Raw genomic sequence first — 19,050 nt, forward strand, 5'->3', positions numbered from 1 at the left:
TTTAGGCCATCAGCCTTAATTCTGATCTCGGGTCCTTGACTGGGACTGTAAGCCTGTAGCTCTGTAGTGTTACTATTTGTCTATTATTTTAAAGAATCAACGTTGTGTCATATTGCTTTTGATTAAACAGTGCTCAGGAGGATAAAAGTAACATTCCTTGACACCATTGTTCGAGTGGAACACACTCCAGATGGATCCAGGACAGGCATTGCCCTGGAAGTGCACATTAAAAGGTCAGTAACGTAAAATTCCAGATGGGAGGAGTGACTCTTAAGATTGTGTTCCTGCGCTGGGAGAAATAGGTGGGACAAAGTAGAGGGCGCTTTATTCTGTATCTAACCCCGTGCTGTCCCTGCCCTGGGAGGGTTTGATGAGGGATAGCGTAGAGAGAGCTTTACTCTGCATCTAATCCTGTGCTGTCCCTGTCCTGGGAGTGTTTGATGGGGGACAATGTAGGGGGAGCTTTACTCTGTATCTAACCCCGTGCTGTCCTTGTCCTGGGAGTGTTTGATGGGGGACAGTGTAGAGAGAGCTTTACTCTGTATCTAACCCCATGCTGTCCCTGTCCTGGGGTGTATGAAGTCATTGCTGCGAGCTTGAAATGGAATGAGTTCCACTGTGCTGATGAATGAACACCAAATTAATTTGACACCCTGAAGGTTGGTCAGAAAGCAGGTTCTGAGGAGGACAGAGTCAGCAAACAGTATGGACATAGTATGTTAAGTGAGCGAGCAAAAATGTAATGTATGATTGTGATATTGTCCACTTTGATTGGAGAAATAGAAAAGCTGACTTTTATTTAAATGGACAAAGATTGCAGAATGCTGTGGTGGACAAAGGCCTTAGTATCCTGTTCCATGAATCGCAAGGAACTAAGCTGTAGTTACAGCAGGCAACTTGGAAGGCCAGTGGAATATTAGCCTTTATTACAAAGGAAGGTGGAGTAATTAGAGTAGACTGTAAAGGGCTTTGGTAAGAATGCAGCTGGAGAGCTGTGTATAGTTTTGGCTCTGTTCTTAAAGTAGGCATATACGTGTATTGGAAGCTGCTCAGAGAAGGTTCACTTGGCTGACTCCTATGAACAGATTGTCTTATGAGGAAAGGCCTATACTCGTTAAGGTTTTGAAGAATGGGAAGTGATCTTGTTGGAAAATGTAAGATTCTGAGGGGACTGACAGGGCAGATGCTGAGAGGGTATTTCTCCTTGCTGGGGAGTCTCCAACTAGGGAGCACAGCGTTACCTCAGAGAGGAGGCAGCATTGAGGAAGAATTATTTCACTGTGGGTCATTTGTTTTTGTAATTCTCTCCCCAAGAGATATCAGTCGAGGGTCTGGTTGTGGAGAATGGGCCTGTTTTCTCTAAAAAGAAGGCAGCAGACGGTTGACCTGATACATTTTGTGAATATTCAGAAAGGTTTTGGTCGAAAGAACGTTTTGGTCTGTGGGAAAGAGCAGTGCGTCATCAAAAAAAATTCAAGGCTGAGTCAAACAAGAGTCTTGATCGACAAGGTTTTGGTGGGGAGCCAGGCAGGAAATTGGAGCAAAGGCCCTCGATCACATCAGCCATGATCGTATTGACTGGTGGAGCAGGCTGAAAGGGAAAGCGTGCACTCCCTCCTATTTCTCATGATCTTTGTGTTGGCCGTGTTTGCGCAGACATCTCCAACGCATCTCTGTTTTGTGCAGGTTGGAGTACTGTGATGAAGCTGTGAAGGACTCGGGCGGCGTCTCGAAGAGGGACCCCATTCCCATCGACATTCATCAGCCCCCTGCATTCGTCCACAAGGTGCTGCAGTTTTCTGGGGTATTGTTGCACTACGAGGCAATCCCTGAGCAGGGCGGGGAGCTCCAGACCTCACCACCTGTACTGCCGGTAAGGGCCCTTCTCAGAAACAAAGCTGTAGCTCTGGGGAAATGCTGAGGTCAAGAAGGACCCTCATGTACAGTGTAAAACTAGGGCTACAGAAACAGATTTATAGCACCGAGAACACTTGGCTCATTATGTCTGTGATAACTGAAGAGAAGCCCCTCAATCTCATCACATTATTCCAGTTCTTGGTCCATACTTGAACTTATGGAGTCATTGAGTCATACAGCACAGAAACAGACCCTTGGGTCCAACAGTCCATGCCAACCATGTTGCCAAACTAGACTAGTCCCATTTGCCTGCGCTTGGCCCACATCCATCCTTTCTTATATGTGTACTTAACTAAATGTCTTTTCAACGTTGTAACTGTACCCACATCCACCACTTCCTCTGGAAGTTCATACCACACGTGAAACCACTGTCTGTGTAAAAACAAAATGCCCCTCATGTCTTTTTAATTGTTTCACCTATCACCTTAAAAAGATGCCCCCTAGTCTTGAAATCCCCCCACCCTAGGGAAAAGACAGCTGCCATTCACGTTACCTAAACCCCTCATTGTTTTATAGGCTTCGATGAGGTCACCACTCAACCTCCTACGCTCCAGTGAGAAAAGACCCGGCCTATCCAGCCTATAACTCAAACCCTCCATTCCAGGCAACATCCTGGTAAATCTCTTCTGAACCCTCTCCAGCTTCATAATATCCTTCCTATACCAGGGAGACTAGAACTGGACACCAGAAGAGGCCTCACTAATGTCCTATACAATCCCAATATGAGTAAAATAAACTTGAATATGGGTAATAAGAGAGACAAGTAACCAAAACCTTTCAGTACTCTGGTGATACAAGGTACTTCTGCTATACGTCCTAATGATTGGCTGATTGAATCAAACGACATTTTTCTTTGATGTTCATTGTAGGAAAAGTACGTACTAAACTCGACCAGCCCACGTTTCCAAAATGCAAAACAAAAAGCATCTACTGTAATACATGCTTCTGCTTTTGGACAGCAGTTGCTAAACAATGCCGAGTCTGCATTAACTATGGACTTAAAATAATCAGTTGAGCTTGTAGTGTGGCTTTATTTTCCCTTGCTGTAAGTGGAGTCGATTCAAGCACAGCAAACAAAAGCTCTGCAAACAAAATTATATTCAAACTTTGCACCTCAGGGACCTATAGTTCTCCATTGCTTTCTCAGTGGCAATGCCTCAGCCAAAGTCAACTTGCCAACCAATCAGTACCCTTTTCTCATGTCGTATAAATGGGGAGTGGGGAGGCGATGGCCTAGTGGTATTATCACTGGACTGTTAATCCAGAGACCCAGATAACATTCTGGTGACCCAGGTTCGAATCCCTCCATGGCAGGTGGTAGAATTTGAACTTAATAAATATCTGAAATTAGGAATCTAATGATGACCGTGAATCCATTATCGATTGTTGGTAAAACCCATCTGGTTCACTAACGTCCACTGTTGTAACTCCAGACCCACAGTAATGTGATTGACTCTTAACTGCCCGCTGGGCAATTAGGGATGGGGCAATAAATGCTGGGCCTAGACAGCGACGCCCTCTTTCCATGAATGAATAAAGAAAAAAAAACAAATTGTTGTGATGGCTTGAAATTTGGCATTCTTGCATTTTGTCCTGACAAGTGTGGGATGAGAAACTTCACCCACCCTTCTTCCTTCCAGCAGTACTGGGGTTCTTGGTCTAAGCCCTCTAGGTTCTGGCTCCAAAGGTGAATATCTAAGTAGTTTTTAAATGCAGTGGGAAAAGGAACATTGTGATATGGCCCCCACCAGCGCCACGTGTGATATTCCACATTTACTCTTGAATTTCAGTGCCACTCGCTTCTTAAGAGGCAGCTTTGATAGGACGAGATTACCCCGTGATGTCCTTCATTTTGAAATGTTTTCTCTTTTAAATGCGACGATCATTTCTTCGCAGCAGCAAGTGGATGCACCTGCCTCCTCCGCTGCAGAATCGCAATCTTTCCCTGGAGCAAGCAGCAGGACTGCAGAGGGAAGCGCCCCATCATCACCTTCGCCGCTGGTGCAGATCGGCAGTTGTACAGGGTGCATGGAGTTGACCGTAAAATTCAAGCAGAACGACGTGCTGCCTGGGCCTAAGGTTACTGACGGCTGGGGCCCGTGGGGGATGGGTGGCGAGGAGCAGATCATGGTTTTGGGCAAACGTGCTGGGAGCACACGGCAGGGGAGAGGGAGACTTGCCTCCCCGCCTCTCAAAGCTGCTCGTTCATTCTTAGAATTAATTTCTGAAATGCAGTCACCATTGTAGGAAACTCGGCAGTGCACAGGAAGCTCCCCGCAAACAGCAATGTAATAGTGACCAGATCGTCTGAAGGTTGGCGGTTAATTATGGCTCTGGAACAGTGGGGAGAATTCACACTGTCAGCTGAGAGATGGTGCCACCTCCAGCAGTGCAGCACTCCCTCAGCACTGCACTGAAGCACTGGTCCAGTCTCTGAATCCCTAAACCTTCGTGACTTGGTGTACTCTTTACTGGAAGCCAAGGCTGGCACAGTCTGATAGAATCGTAGAATTCCCACAGTGTGGAAGCAGGCCATTCAGCCCACACCACCCCTCTGAAGAGCATCTCACCCAGACCCACCTCCCTACCCTATCCCTGTAACCCTGCATTGCCTATGGCTAACCCACCTAACCTACACATTCCTGGACACTATGGGATAATTTAGCACGGCCAATACACCCTAACCTGCACCTCTTTGGACTGTGGGAGGAAACCGGAGCACCCAGAGGAAACCCCACGCAGACATGGGGAGAACGTGTAAACTCTACACAGACAGTCCCCTGAGGCTGGAATTGAACCTGGGTCCCTGGCGCTGTGAGGCAGCAGTGCTAACCACCGCGCCATCCCAATAAGCTGAGTTTCCCTTCTAGTAATTGACGGTTAGGTCAGGGAGGGCCAAGCCCTCATTGATGGGTAGTCTACCTCTCCTTTGACGCGGAGGCTACAATTGTTGACCACCTCTGTCGTCCCCTGAGAGGATTGAGATTCAACTCATGTTTGAATTCTGGAGGTGACAAGTTCCTTTCTCACAAGGGCATACAAACATAGGAATTAGAAGCAGAAATAGGCCATTTGACCTCCCAAGCCTGATCTGATGTTCATGGCCAATCTGTTGTGATTCGCATTCCACATTCCCACCTTACTCCAGCCCCAAACAACCTTTGATCCCTATTGGGCTAGGGAATCAGTCAACATCTGTTGTAAAAATATTTACAGGGCCGCTCCCCCAGCACCACCCCCCCCCTCCAAGCCTTCTGATGCAGAACATTCTAAAGTCGCACAACCCTCTGAGGGGAAAAGAAAACTCCTCTGTTCTGAAAAGGTGGACCCTTAATTTTTAAACCGCCCCCCCGCTCTGAACTGGTCAGCACGAGGAAACATCCATCTTGTCAAGACAGGTCAGCATCTTCTACACTTCAATCAGGTCAACCCCTCAGCCTTCTAAATTCCCGTGGAAACAAGCACAGTCTTTCACCGTAAGACAACTCGTACCAAAACATCAGTAAATCAGAGGTCTGGGTTAGTGACACAGGTTCAAATCCATCGCAGCCTCTGGTGGGATTCAAATCCATTTAATAAAACCTGGACTTGAAAGCCAGTCTAGGTGATGGTGACCATGGCGACTAACACCGATTAGCTTAAAAATCCATCTGGTACACTGATATCCTCTTAGAAGGGGAAATCTACTGTCCTCACTCATTGTGGGCTTACATGTAACTCCAGACCCACTGCGATGTGGTGGACTCTGAACTGCCCCTCTGAAATGGCCCAGCAAGCCATCGGTTCAAGGGCATTTAGTGATGGGCAGCAAATGCCCACCTTGCCAACAGTGCCTACATCCCATCAAATAATTGAGGAATGGTCAGTGTAAAACCGGAAGGGGGTGGCTGGGGAGCCACTATTACATCGGATTGGGGGGATGTTGGTTTTTCTCTGTCTTGGGAGTCTATATCCAAGGGACGGGTAGTGGAGGGTAACTGGGGAGATCCCTAGTGTTATGGCTGGCCTTAATAGCTGGGCTGACCACTTAACCCCTCGTACTGAACCCAAAATAGAAATTACTAATTAGCCTTAAGAGAAGATGGAAGGCTGACCCTGGATGAAAACACCAATGTGACGTATGTTGTGTTTATAGACCTTTGTTCCACTCCATATCGTGTGAATTGTTCACTCTGGATTTATCCTGATCTGGTTTAATTTAACCTGTTCACCAGATCAAAACTGAGGGTGTACAAGAGTCCAGGAAAGATCAAATGTGTTGGGCTCCGTCTTCTCATACAACAAGGTTGCTAAAGGCCTAATACAGGTTTTTGAGCTAATCAATGAGTTTGATAGAGGAGAACGTAAATTTATTGCCACCTGTTGGGCAAGAACATGAGAGGTAGTAGCAGAAGTAGGCTGTCTGGCCCCTTGGGGCTACTCTGCCAAAACTAGGACCTAGGAGAGACGTCTTTATCCAGAGAGCGAGGAGAGTGTGGACCTTACTCCCACTAGGAGTGCTCAAGGTGAATAACGTGGATGCACGTTAAGGGGAAACATGAGGGAGGAAGGACTAGAGGAATCTGTTGATAGGTGAGATGGAAATGGGGTGGAAGGAAGCTCCTTTTGGAGCGTAATGACCAGATAGGCTGAATGATCTGCTTCTGAGCTGGAGACTTGATATAAACTGATACAATACCTTGTACCTGACATACCTTCCATTCAAAGGAAAAGGAGGAGACCATTCAGCCTCTCTGGAGCCTGTTATACAGAAACATGATGTAGCCATTCAGCCTTTTGAACCTGTGACACTGGCCATTCAGCCCTTCTCGAGCTTGTTGCACAGGAACTGAAAAAGGCCATTCAACCCCTCAAACCTGTTAGATAGTAACTAGAAGAGATTTTCCAGCTCCTTGGGCCTGTTATAATGGAATTGGAAGAGGTCATTCAACTGCTCAAACCTGTTAGATAGGAACAAGAAGAAGTTTTCCAGCTCCTTGAGCCCGCCAAAATGGAGTTGGAAATGGTATTCAACTTAGGAAGTATGTCGGAAAAGAAGACGCCTATACTGTCCCATAGACTTGTTACACAGAAACAGTAGAAGGGGTTTCTGCCAATCAAAGTGATAGTGCCCAATCCGTACCTCAACTCCTGATTCTGTAACCATTAATATCCAATTCCTCTCAAAATTATAGGTAAGGGGACCAGGGGCAACAAGCCTGGTTGATGTTCTGTCTCTGGGGAGCACTGGAATATGGGTTCTGTTTCTGTGTTTGACCTGTGCTGACTGATCTGTTTTTCTGCCAGTTGGCAATAGATGGGAAGATGGGGTCACTGCACCTGTTCCTGAACCCACAACAGATCTCCAACCTGGCTGACTTATTCAGTACACTTAACCTCACAGGTAAGTTATTGCAGTTAATGGCAGAACCCTGAACAGCAACAGATCTTCGGGTTCAAGCTCCTTGAAAGTGGTCACACAAGTGGATAGGGTGGTAAAGAAGGCATATGGCAGGGTCTAGGCCTGAAACGTCAGCCTTCCTGCTCCTCTGATGCTGCTTGGCCTGCTGTGTTCGTCCAGCTCTAGACCTTGTCATTTCTCTGTATGGCGTGCTTGCCTTTATTGGTCAGGGCACTGAGTACAAGAGTCATCATGTCATACTGCAGCTTTATAAGACTTTGATTAGGCCTCACTTAGAGTATTGCATTCAGGTCTGGTTGCCACATTACAGGAAGGATGTGGAGGCTTTGGAGAGGGTGTAGAAGACGTTTACCAGGATGCTGCCTGGATAAGAGGGTATGAGCTATAAGGAGAGGCTAGAAAAACTTAGGTTGTTATCTCTGGAGCGACGAAGGTTCGCAGGAGACTTGATAGAAGTTTATAAAATTAGGAGATGCGTAGACAGGGTTGACAGTCAGAATCTTTTTCCCAGAGTTGAAATGTCTAAAACGTGGGGGTATGCTATAAGGTGAGGGGGGAGAGTTCAAAGCAGATGTGAGGGGCAAGTAGTTTGCACAGAGAGCGGTAGGAGTCTGGAACACACTGTCAGGGATGAAGGCGGGGGCAGATACGATAGGGATGATTTAAGAGCCTTTTAGATAAACACACGAATGTGCAAGGAATGGAGGGATATGGACCAAGGGCAGGTGGAAGGGATTAGTTTAATTTGGCGTCATGTTCAGCACAACTTTGTGGGCCAGAGGGCCTGTTCCTGTGCTGTACAGTTCCATGTTCCTCTAATGAACTGGGCTAAAGCGTGTTCCCTTAACCATGAGTAACAAAGAAGCTGGAAGTACCTGAATATTTCTCGATAAAAAGCCACAGCCTGTGTAAGATTTGGCATTGCGGTGCAGATTTACTTGTTGGATGTCTTGCCCTGGTACTTGGTGAGGAGAGCTTAGAGGGGGTTATGGCCAGTTGGAGGCAGGGAGCTTTTCCTGATCAGTGAAAGCATAGAGCTGCAGTAAAGCAGGAATAGGAACTTTGCCTCTCAGGCCTGCTCTGTCGTTCAATAAGATCATAGCTGATTTGATGATAACATTCCCAACTTCCCTGATAACATTTCAACCCCTCACTTATTAAATATCTGTGTGTGTTCCAGTATACCTCCCTCCCTCTCTACTTCCTCCGCCTCCCTCTCTACTTCCTCCGCCTCCCTCTCCCTCTCCCTCGTCCTCCGCCTCTCCCTCGTCCTCCACCTCCCTCTCGTCCTCTTCCTCTACCTCCCTCTCTTCCTCTACCTCCCTCACCTCCCTCTCTCCCTAATCTTCCACCCTGTCCTCCCTCCCTTACCTCCCTCCCACTCCCTCCCTCCCTCCCTCTCTCTCCCTCTTCCTCCCTCCCCCTCCCTCCCCTTCCCCCCCCCTCCCCTTCCCTCTTTATCCGTTTGCTTAGTTTCTCTATATCCCATTGTAGCCTCCTTCAGTCATCTTCCTAACTTAATTTCCTACCTGCCTATCTTCATGCTAACAGTAATTTTAGCAACCATGCCTTCGGTACGTTCAGGCAAGACATTTATGTAAATTGTAAAGAGTTAAAGCCCCAGTACTGATTCTTGGGGCATAAGACTATAAGATATAGGAGCAGAATTAGGCCATTTGACCCATCGAGTTTCCAGTACCATTTGATCATGGTGGATATGTTTCTCAACTCCTCCTCCCTGTAACCCTTGATCCCCTTACCAATCGACAGTCTATCTCTGTCTTAAATACACTCACTGACTTGGCCTCCACAGCCCTCTGTGGCAATGAGTTCCAAAGGTTCTCCACCCTCTGGCTGAAGAAATTCCTCAGTTCCAAAGGACCGTCCCTTCTCTCTGAGACTGCGCCCTGGAGTCCTAGTCTCTCCTACTCGTGGAAACACCTTCTCCAAGTCCACTCTATCCAGGCCTGTCAGTATTGTGTAAGTTTCAATTAGATCCCCACTGAGTACAGACCCAGAGTCCTCAACCGCTCATATGACAAACCCTTCATTCCCGGGATCATTCTTGTAAACTTCCTCTGGACTCCCTTAAATGCCAACAGATACTTCATTAGCTATGGGGCCCAAAACGTGCCCACAGTGTTCCAAATGTGTTCTGACCAGAGCCTTAAATAACCTCAGCAGTATGTTTCTGCTCTTTTATTCTAGTCCTCTTAAAGTGAATGCTAACATTGCATCTGCTTTCCTAACTCAACCTGCATTTTAACCTTAAGAGAATCCTGAACTAGGACTCCCAAGTCCCTTTGTGCTTCAGATTTCCAAAGCCTTTACCTGTTTAGAAAATAGTTACATCTCTATTCTTGCCAACACAATGCATAACCTCACATTTTTCCCACAATTTTCTGCCCCTTCTTTGCCCATTCTCCTAGCTGTCCAAGTCCTTCTGCAGCCTCCTCGCTTCCTCAACGCTACCTACCCCACAAATTGTTGTGTCATCTGCAAACTTATCGATAATGCTCTCAGTTCCTACTTCCGGATAGTTAATGTATAATGTGGTCCCAACACAGACCCGTGTGGAACTCCACCGGCTGCCATCCTGAAAAAGACCCCTTTATCTCCATTCTCTGCCCTCTCCCAGTCAGCGATTTCTCTATCCATGCCAGTACCTTGCCCCTAACGCCATGATCTCTTATCTTATTTAACGATATCCTGTGTAGCACCTTGTCAAAGGCCTTCTGGAAATCCAAATAGGAACATCTCTTCTTGCATCTTACAAACCAGATATATTGCCACCTACATCATTGGACTCTCATTTTCCTCAATAACCTTTGATGTGGCACTTTTATTAAAGGCCTTCTGGAAATCTTAAAGTGAGTGCATACACTGGTTCCTTTATTCACGACACGTAATAGATTGTTTAACCATATATCTCTGTTTCAGAACTGACTCTGTATGATTTCCTTGATCTTTTTCCCCGTGCCCTGCTATAATGTGTTTAATAATAGCTTCAAACATTTTCCCAATAACAGCTGTTGAGCTAACTGGCTCAATCCTGCTTTTTGTCTCCCTCCCTTTTGGAGTAAAGGAGTTATAGCCACTATTTTCCAATTGAATAAGACCTTCCCCAAATCTAGGGAATTTTGGAAAATTAAAACCAAGATATTAATGACCTCACCCGACACTTGTTTGAAGACCATGGGGTGACGTCTATCAGGGCCCCAGGGACTAATTGGCCCACTGCTCCAATAGTATGTTTTGACCACGGTGATTGTAATTTTCTTGGGTTCCTTCATCCTTTCCATTTCCGGGAAGTTGCTTGTATCCTTTATAGTAAAGACCAGTCTATGACACTTGTTCGGCAGTGTGGCATTTTTCATTTTGTTTTCTCTCCTCATTCCGAAGCAGAAGTGAACAGACTGAAGGAGAAGCTGAGCAAGAGTCGGCCACTGGACCCCGAGGATTTCAAACTGATTGAGCAGGATCTCAACAAGCAGCTTCACTCGGGCCAGAGTTCGGGGCACGCCAAGAGCGAAGAGCTGGACTCGTTTGCAGGCACAGAGAATGGGGGTAAGGAGGGTGGCACAGTGGTTCAGTGGTTAGCACTGCTGCCTCACAGCGCCAGGGATCCAGGTTCGATTCCAGCCTCAGTGACTGTCTCTGTGGAGTTTGCACCTTATCCCTATGTCTGCGTGGGGTCCTGCCAGGTACACCAGTTTCCTCCCCCTGTCCAAAGATGTGCAGGTTAGGGTGGATTGGCTGTGCTAAATTGCCCCATAGTGTCCAGGGCTGTGCAGGTTAGGGTGGATTGGCCATGCTAAATTGTCCCATAGTGTCCAGGGATGTGCAGGTTAGGGTGGATTGGCCATGCTAAATTGCCCCATAGTGCCCAGGGATGTGCAGGTTAGGGTGGATTGGCCGTGCTAAATTGTCCCGTAGTGCCCAGGGATGTGCAGGTTAGGGTGGATTGGCCGTGCTAAATTGTCCCATAGTGCCCAGGGATGTGCAGGTTAGGGTGGATTAGCCGTGCTAAATTGTCCCATAGTGCCCAGGGATGTGCAGGTTAGGGTGGATTGGCCATGCTAAATTGCCCCATAGTGTCCAGGGATGTGCAGGTTAGGGTGGATTAGCCATGGGAAATGCAGGTTTACAAGGATAGTGTGGGAGGAGTGGGGGGGTCATGGGTGGGATGCTCTTTGGAGGGTCGGTGTGGACTTAATGGGCCAAATGGCCTGACTCCACACTGTAGGGATTCTATGATTCTATGAGTTCAGCTTGGATTTGGCGCGCCACCAAAGAGTAGTTTGCTTCACATGGACTCAAGACTTGCCTTTATTGGTCAGTGCATTGAGTGTAGGATTTGGGAGGCCATGTTTCAGCTGTACAGGCCATTAGTGAGGCCACTTTTGGAATACCGCGTTCAGTTCTGGTCTCCCTGTTATAGGAAGGAAGTTGTTTAGATATTATTGAAAAATGATGTTGAAAGGGTTCAGAAAAGATTTGCAAGGATGTTGCCAGGGTTGGAGGGTTTGAGCTACAGGGAGAGGCTGAATAGACTGGGGCTATTTTCCCTGGAGCGTTGGAGGCTGAGGTGTGACCTTATACAGGTTTATAAAATCATGAGGGACCTGGATAGTGTGAATAGACAAGGTCTTTTTTTCCCCATGGTACGGGGAGTCCAAAACTGGAGGGTATTGGTTTAAGGTGAAAAGAGTAAGATTTAAAAGGGTCCTATGGGATAACTTTTTCACACAGAGGGTGGTGCGTGTATGGAACGAGCTGCCAGAGGAAGTGGTGGAGGCTGGTACAATTACAACATTTAAAAGGCATCTGGATGGGTACATGAATAGAAAGGGTTTGGAGGGATATGGGCCAAATGCTGGCAAATGGGATGAGATTAATTTAGGATATCTGGTCGGCGTGGACGAGTTTGACCGAAGGGTCTGTTTCCGTGTTGTACATCTCTATGACTGTATGAAACAGGAGCCGGGAATCGACCATTCGGCCCCTCAAGCCAGCTGTGCCTTCGGTTTCAATCATGGCTGATCTTGTAGTGGCCTCAATTCCAGTTTCCTGTTCTGACCCTCCACTCCCTTGTCATTCAAAAACCTGTCCAACTTGACCTTGAATATCTTCAATTTCCCCACATCCACTGCCCTTTGGAGTAAACTCATAACCCACTGAGTGAAGGAATTCCTCCTTATCTCTATCTTAAATGGGACGTCTCTTGTTCTGAAATTTTGTTCCCTATTTCTGGACTCCCTCATAAGGGAAAGCAGCCTCTTAGGATCCACGCTGTTGAGCCCCCTCACAATCTTACGTGTTTCAATGAGATTACCTCCCATTCCTCTGAAGTCCAGTGAGTTGAGGCCTAATCTGCTCAAACGTGCCGTGTAAGATGACCCATTCATCCCAAACATCTCTTAAGTACCTCTTGGGGTCGTATGGTGGCTCACTGGTTAGCACTGCTGCCTCACGGTGCTAGGGACCCGGGTTCGATTCCACCCTCAGGTGACTGTCTGTGTGGAGTTTGCATATTCTCCCTGTGTCTGCCTGGGTGTCTGCCAGGTGCTCTGATTTCCCCTCACACTCCAAAGACGTGCGAATTAGATGGCTTGGCCCATGCTAAATTACCCATAAGTGTTCAGGGTTAGGTGCGTCAGCCATGGGAAATGCAGGGTGACAAGGAGAGGACAGGGGGAATGGGTCTCGGTGGGATGCTCTTCAGAGAGTCGATGGGGAACCATTGGGCTGAAAGGCCTGTTACCATTCTGCAGGGGATCTATGCATTCTATCCCCTCATCAGGAGACCAAAACTCTACACGGGATTTAAGTTGTGGGCTCAGCAATGGCCTGTATATTTGGAGCAAGACTTTTCCTCTTTTATCCTCTGCCTTCCTCAGGTCAGTCAGCTTTTACTGCCAGTGTTAGATAAACAAGGCAGAGCAGTGACTGAGATTCTTATTCCGACCTGAAGCCAGCTTCCGTCGCTGCCCCCCCCTCCACTGCCCAATGCGCATGCACACACGCACAGACACAGTTCAACATCTTACCTGAGGTAAAGGCTGGTGCTGCCTTGAACAGAGGGGAGTGGAGAGAGCTCAGTGGGCATCTCTTCCAGACTGACTGGGATGAAATATTAAAGATGATCACTGTGGGAGAAGCCCAGTCAGACAGTACAAGCCCATTGCCTATATGGTAACAATCCCTTGACTCCTTTGGTTGATTGCACTGTTTTCTGCTGTGAGAGTTTGCAGGCTATTCAACCATGGACTGCACCACAGCCCCGTTCTTACATTGATGCCAAGAGCTGCTGGATAATTGGAAACGGGCCGTATAATTAATTCTGTTTCAGTTTAGCCTGTGTCTTACATGTTGCTCTGTCTCCGTTGCCAGTACCCACAGAGATGTTTTACTCCATGGCTCCTATGACCAGCAGTGTGGCCTCAGTGCAGTCGGTGAGTGAGCTGTCAGATGTCGACCTGGAGAGCTCCATGCGCAGTGATTACAATAGCTGCCCTCTGCAGCCCCCGTCATTGCAAGCATGTGTAAGTAACAACACATAACCTTTACATAGCCCCCTGTATGCAGTAATACATCCCGCGCTGCCTAAAAGGACTGAAACAGAATATCAAGCTGCACGAGATGTTAAAACAAGGTGTGAAGAACACCTTGGTCAAATAGGTGAGGTTTGGGAAGGGAGTACCAGAGCTTAAGATGTCTGGTAGCTGAAGGCACTGTCACCAGTGGAGGAGCCAAGAAGATTGTGGGCATGCAAGAGGCCAGAATTATAGGGCTCGGACACTTCGGAGGGTTGTAGGGCTGGAATAGGTACAGGAATAGAGAGGTGCAAAGAAGCCATTGAGAAATCCGATCCCAGAGCTGAGAATTTTAAAATTGAGGCATTGTTGGACTGGGGCCCTATGTCGCTCAGCGAGCACAGGATTTATGAGGATATAGTATGATGGGTACATTGATTAAGCAGCACAGCAACAAGTCATTTGCTGTCACCAATGGTCCAACTGGAGCTTATCCTCCAATTCCTCTTCACCCAACTCCATCAACATAACTTCGTGCTTATTTCTCCCTCATGACTTTATCTCCAGCTTCCCTCCCCTTAAATGCATCTACAAATACAGCTCGGACCACTTGCAACTTCCACATTCCTACCAGTCTCTGAAAGAGGAGGTTTCTCCTGAGTTCCTTATTGGATTCACTGTGTTATACTGATGGATCCTAGATCCAGTCTCCCCACTAGAGGAATCATTGACTCTACCTTTACCCGATCAAACCTTTTCATAATTTTGTAACCCCTGATTAGGTCATGTCTCAACCACCTCTTTTCTCACATAAACAACCCTCACCTGTTCAATCTCTGCTGACATGTATAACGTTTCAGTTCCAGGAGAATTCTGGTAAATCTTTTTGCCTCTTGCATTGAAAACCGGACCTCACTGGTGTGAAAGATGACCAGTTTAATCATTGTGACTGTGACTCCTCATCTAAGATATAAGAAACTCACGCCAGGTTTCATTAATGTTCAAGAAATTTATAGTAAACTTATTCTCTAAAGTGGCAAAAACAGATTATTAATTCATAAATGTCAATTATACTGTACCCCCTTTAAATCCAAGTGCACATTTATTCACACACAGGATGAATAACACAGACAAGAATATTGGGAATGGAAAACGCACAAGAAAAGGCTGGAAGTCTGTGGGTCAAAGTGTAAATCAAAGGGGGTGCCTTTACTCACTGTTCTGTTTTTGGTGATGATATCACATTTGAACATTGACACAGTTGACAACATTCGGTAGCCAGTCAATTGGACCTAGGTCTTGGACTAAATTGGAAGTTTTCTTTATTTTGGCAAAGTAATTAAATGTTATTTTCATTTCTAATTAGAGAGGGAGGGATGATAACTGTGGGAGAAGCCCAGTCAGACAGTACAAGCCCATTGCCTATATGGTAACAATCCCTTGACTCCTTTGGCTGATTGCACTGTTTTCTGCTGTGAGAGTTTGCAGGCTATTCAACCACAGACTGCACCACAGCGAGAGGGAGACTGAAAGAGAGAGTGTGATTTTGCTTTTTGCAGGTTTGTTCCCGTCTGATTTCTCACCCCTCAGTTTAGTGCCCAGCTGCTACTTACAACCAATCCAAAACCTGTTACTGGGTAGTTATTTGTTTTCAAAGACACCTGGTGCTGCACGTTTCATGAAAGTATCAGAATCAGGTTCTTCACAAAAAGACATACCTTTGTGTGACCAATAAATGACCACTTTGCTTTGAGTTGTATTACACTAAGAGGGAACTTGTTCATTCTCTGTAACAAAGCAGCCTAAACTTCCATTTGTTTTCCATTACTTTTCCAACTGAAATACCTACAGTCCTTGCAGTGGTTAGAAAGTCTGCTTTGGTTCTCCGAGACATTGTCACAGCTTTATAAAAGGCAGTTTGGCCTTTAACTTTCTCCCATCCCTGCAGAGTAATTTACTTCATGAAACCTGCAAATTGCCTCTCACCCGGTATGTGCTGTGGGCAAACTTCAGGAGATGGGTGGAGGTGAAAAGAAATGTAATTGTTTGACAAGTTGTAAGAGCCCTCATTCATGCACACTTAAGAGGGAGATGATCTCTTATTCATAAGCAAACCTGTATTCAGTAATGGTATGGCTAAACCTTTTGATAGCCTCTTAAAACTGTCCATCAAATGTGCAGTCACCATTCTGGCTTCCACTATTAAAACTGCAGGGAGTAATGAGTAATGCTTTTTCTGAACTACACAGCTGGCCTGTCAATCAATACATTCCAGCTGGATTGTTTTTATTCTAACTGCTACAGCCCATTTGTTTATTTTTGATAAAGGGCTGTGGATTTAAATAACTTCAAGTCATTTTACATAAATGAGCTTCATTTTAACTATATGGCCCCTCCATAAAATTGCAGCTCCACACTGTGCGTTAATATCCTTGGAACAGTAAAAATGAGGTCTGTTTAAACTCGCACTATCTTTGAATGGTCCAGCAGACCCAGATTTCGCCGGTCATTTATAAAGACCAATGTAGCCCAACTTGGTGAAAATCTTGGCTCCTTAGAGCCATTGAGGGGGACTGACCTATGTTTGTCCTGCATGGGAGTCTCTGGCCTGCTGTGTGTGTGGGGTCACGCATGCAGTCAAGAGAGAACCTGCCTAGTTTCAAGGAGCCAAGAGCCAGTTCTGTGGTAATCTGTGCAGGGAGAAGGTATGGAAAGACTCAGTATTGATGCCAATACAATGCTCGCAACGACGAAGGGGAAGGAATTATTCAGCAAAAGCTGAGAATGGTGGCTGTTGCAAGAACGCAGTGTGCTTCGTTTTGCAACAACTTCCTTTCGGGTTCCAATGACATTGAAGACGAGGCAACACAGTTTATATTTCTTTACCTCCGCCTTACACCGTGGCAAATGTGGCAGTGCACACAGTTTGGTCTCTGGGCCCAGATCCCTGGATTGGGACTTAAGCCCAGGGACCTTTGGAATCAAAGGCAAGAGTGTTACTCACCCCGAGTCAGGTATCGTCTTCCTTCCCAGCTACTGCACAGTGCGGTTTTGTCCTGTATTTATGCATGTGTGTGTGTGCGCATGCATACAGGAGTGTTAAGAGAAGTGCAGGAAACCACCCAGTTTGCTTTTTGTGTGCGTTGAGGGCCCTGGCAAGTGCTTGGTGCCCTATCAGGAGGGCAGCTAGGCTGCCCGTTGTGATGCTGAACCGAGTAGACCGAAACAGGCCTGGGTTTAACCCTCAACTTGTGCTAAGCCAGCTGAACTGAGGAGGGCAAGACTTGGCCTCAGCATGACCCCTCCAAACCACTAACCAACCCCAACCACCACCACCACTCTCCGTGCCACAGGAGGTGGAAATTAAATCAGCCCCTGTGGTGCAGTGGTCTCTTCAGATAATGTGCTGATTTATCTGCCCCTTGTACTCGAGCTGACCGGCATCAGCAGGCTCCTTCCTGATCTCTGTGCCCGGGTGATGTATCGTACGCACTGCGATACTGACATGTTTCTCTTTGAATGCCCTCCAGCTGCTGATGAACAGTCCGCACCGCTATGGGAGCCCTGTGTTCCCCAACATGCTCCCCAGTTTACAGTCCATGAACAAACAACAAGGTCAGTACCAGCAGAGTGTGAGTACCACACTCACTAAACAGTGATCTTTCTTCAGGGCGTGTAGCTCTGTTGAAGGCTAGGTTAGTCCTGAGTGCTTTTTCATGTCTCCTTTATAGATGGGGATTGATACAGGGCTATTGAGTTTGTGTTCAGAATCAATATAGAGCTATAGGGAGACTGTGATTGAGGGCTGAGGGTGAGCACGGGGCAGTGGGATTAGTTTAGAGATTGATACAGGGCAGTGGGAGAGTGTGAGGTAGTTTGGAGATTGGTACAGGGCAATGGGAGAGAGTGAGGCAGGAGGGAGGCAATGGCCTAGTGGTATTATTGCTATTATATAATCCAGAGACCCAGATAATGTTCTTGGGACCTGGGTTTGAATCCCGCCATGGCAGATAGTCAAATTTGAATTCAATAAATTATCTGGATTAAGGAATCTAATGATGACTGTAACTGGAAAAACCCATCTGGTTCACTAATGCCCTTTAGGGAAGGAAACTGCCATCCTTACCTGGTTTGGCCTACATGTGACTCCAGACCCACAACAATGTGGCTGGTTCTTAACTGCCCTCTGGGCAATTAGGGATGGGGCAGTAAATGCTGTTTAGCCAGTGACATGCCCTCATCCCGTGAATGAATAAAGGAAGGAAGAGAGATGGGGAGGCAGAGAGATTTAGCGAGAGAATCTCAAAGCTGGGAGCACAATTAGGGATGGGCAATAAATGCTGCCTGGTCAGCAATGCCCTCATTTCGTGACTGAATTAAAAAGAAAAGTGGGATTAGTTTGGAGATTGATACAGTGCTATGGGGAGAGATTGGGGCAATGGGTTAGTTTGGGATTGATACAAGGCTGTGGTGAGGCAGTAGAATGAGTTTGGTCTCAAGCAGAGAGCTGTCTAACCTGTTGCCTCTCCTCCCACCAGGTAAATCTCAGCCATCCCCATCCCTGGACAATGTGAAGGCTGAGCTGCTGCTAAGGCTGACTATCGGTGGGATGACTGCCACACTGCTGCACCTAGATCCGCTGCTTGGACAATCTCCTGCATCGCAGGACCCCATATCCGGAACAGGGACCTATTTCCAAACTGCTGCCTGCCGTTACTTTACCGAGCTGGCATACTTCAAGGACAGCATCTTTGGGGGGAGAGGCTTTGACCACCTGAGAAGCCAGTTCGAGAAGGCCTGCCCCCACAATAACTTGAGGTACTGGATGTAGAGGCTGGGACAGTTCACCTGCAGCTTTCCCTGGCATGTAGTTGGCAAATCACTGAACTGCTTGGAGTAGGGATGTTCCATGTACAAGATCTCCTGTTGTGGAAGGGGCAGAGACTGAAATGCTGCAGCCATGCCTGTCTAGTAGGAGAGGACAGCTCTCACACATGCTTCCTGTTCTTTGTCACACCCCATACCCTTCAACATCTCACTAAATCTAAAACCCCTCACTCCCTGCACTTTTTAATATCCCACCCAGTCTAATAGCACTATCCACCTCCCTCCCTGCACCCTGTAATATCCCACTGAGTCGAGGTTGTCTCTCTCCCTCACTCCCTGCACCCTTTAATATCCCACCCAGTCTAACCC

General features: G+C 46.9%; 1 protein-coding gene across 1 annotated transcript in view; it reads left to right on the forward strand.

Moving 5' to 3' along the window:
* atg2a (autophagy related 2A) overlaps positions 1-19,050 on the forward strand; it is a 100,799-nt gene that overhangs the window by 17,235 nt on the left and 64,514 nt on the right. The window contains exons 4-11 of the mRNA XM_048619616.1: positions 131-233; positions 1,687-1,873; positions 3,814-3,996; positions 7,204-7,300; positions 10,721-10,885; positions 13,712-13,863; positions 17,385-17,469; positions 18,393-18,672. Coding sequence (XP_048475573.1) covers positions 131-233; positions 1,687-1,873; positions 3,814-3,996; positions 7,204-7,300; positions 10,721-10,885; positions 13,712-13,863; positions 17,385-17,469; positions 18,393-18,672 — 1,252 coding nt within the window. The remainder of the gene's footprint in view (positions 1-130; positions 234-1,686; positions 1,874-3,813; positions 3,997-7,203; positions 7,301-10,720; positions 10,886-13,711; positions 13,864-17,384; positions 17,470-18,392; positions 18,673-19,050) is intronic.

This window comes from Rhincodon typus, chromosome 43 (genome assembly GCF_021869965.1).
Source record: "Rhincodon typus isolate 14 chromosome 43, sRhiTyp1.1, whole genome shotgun sequence".
NCBI classification, from domain to species: domain Eukaryota; kingdom Metazoa; phylum Chordata; class Chondrichthyes; order Orectolobiformes; family Rhincodontidae; genus Rhincodon; species Rhincodon typus.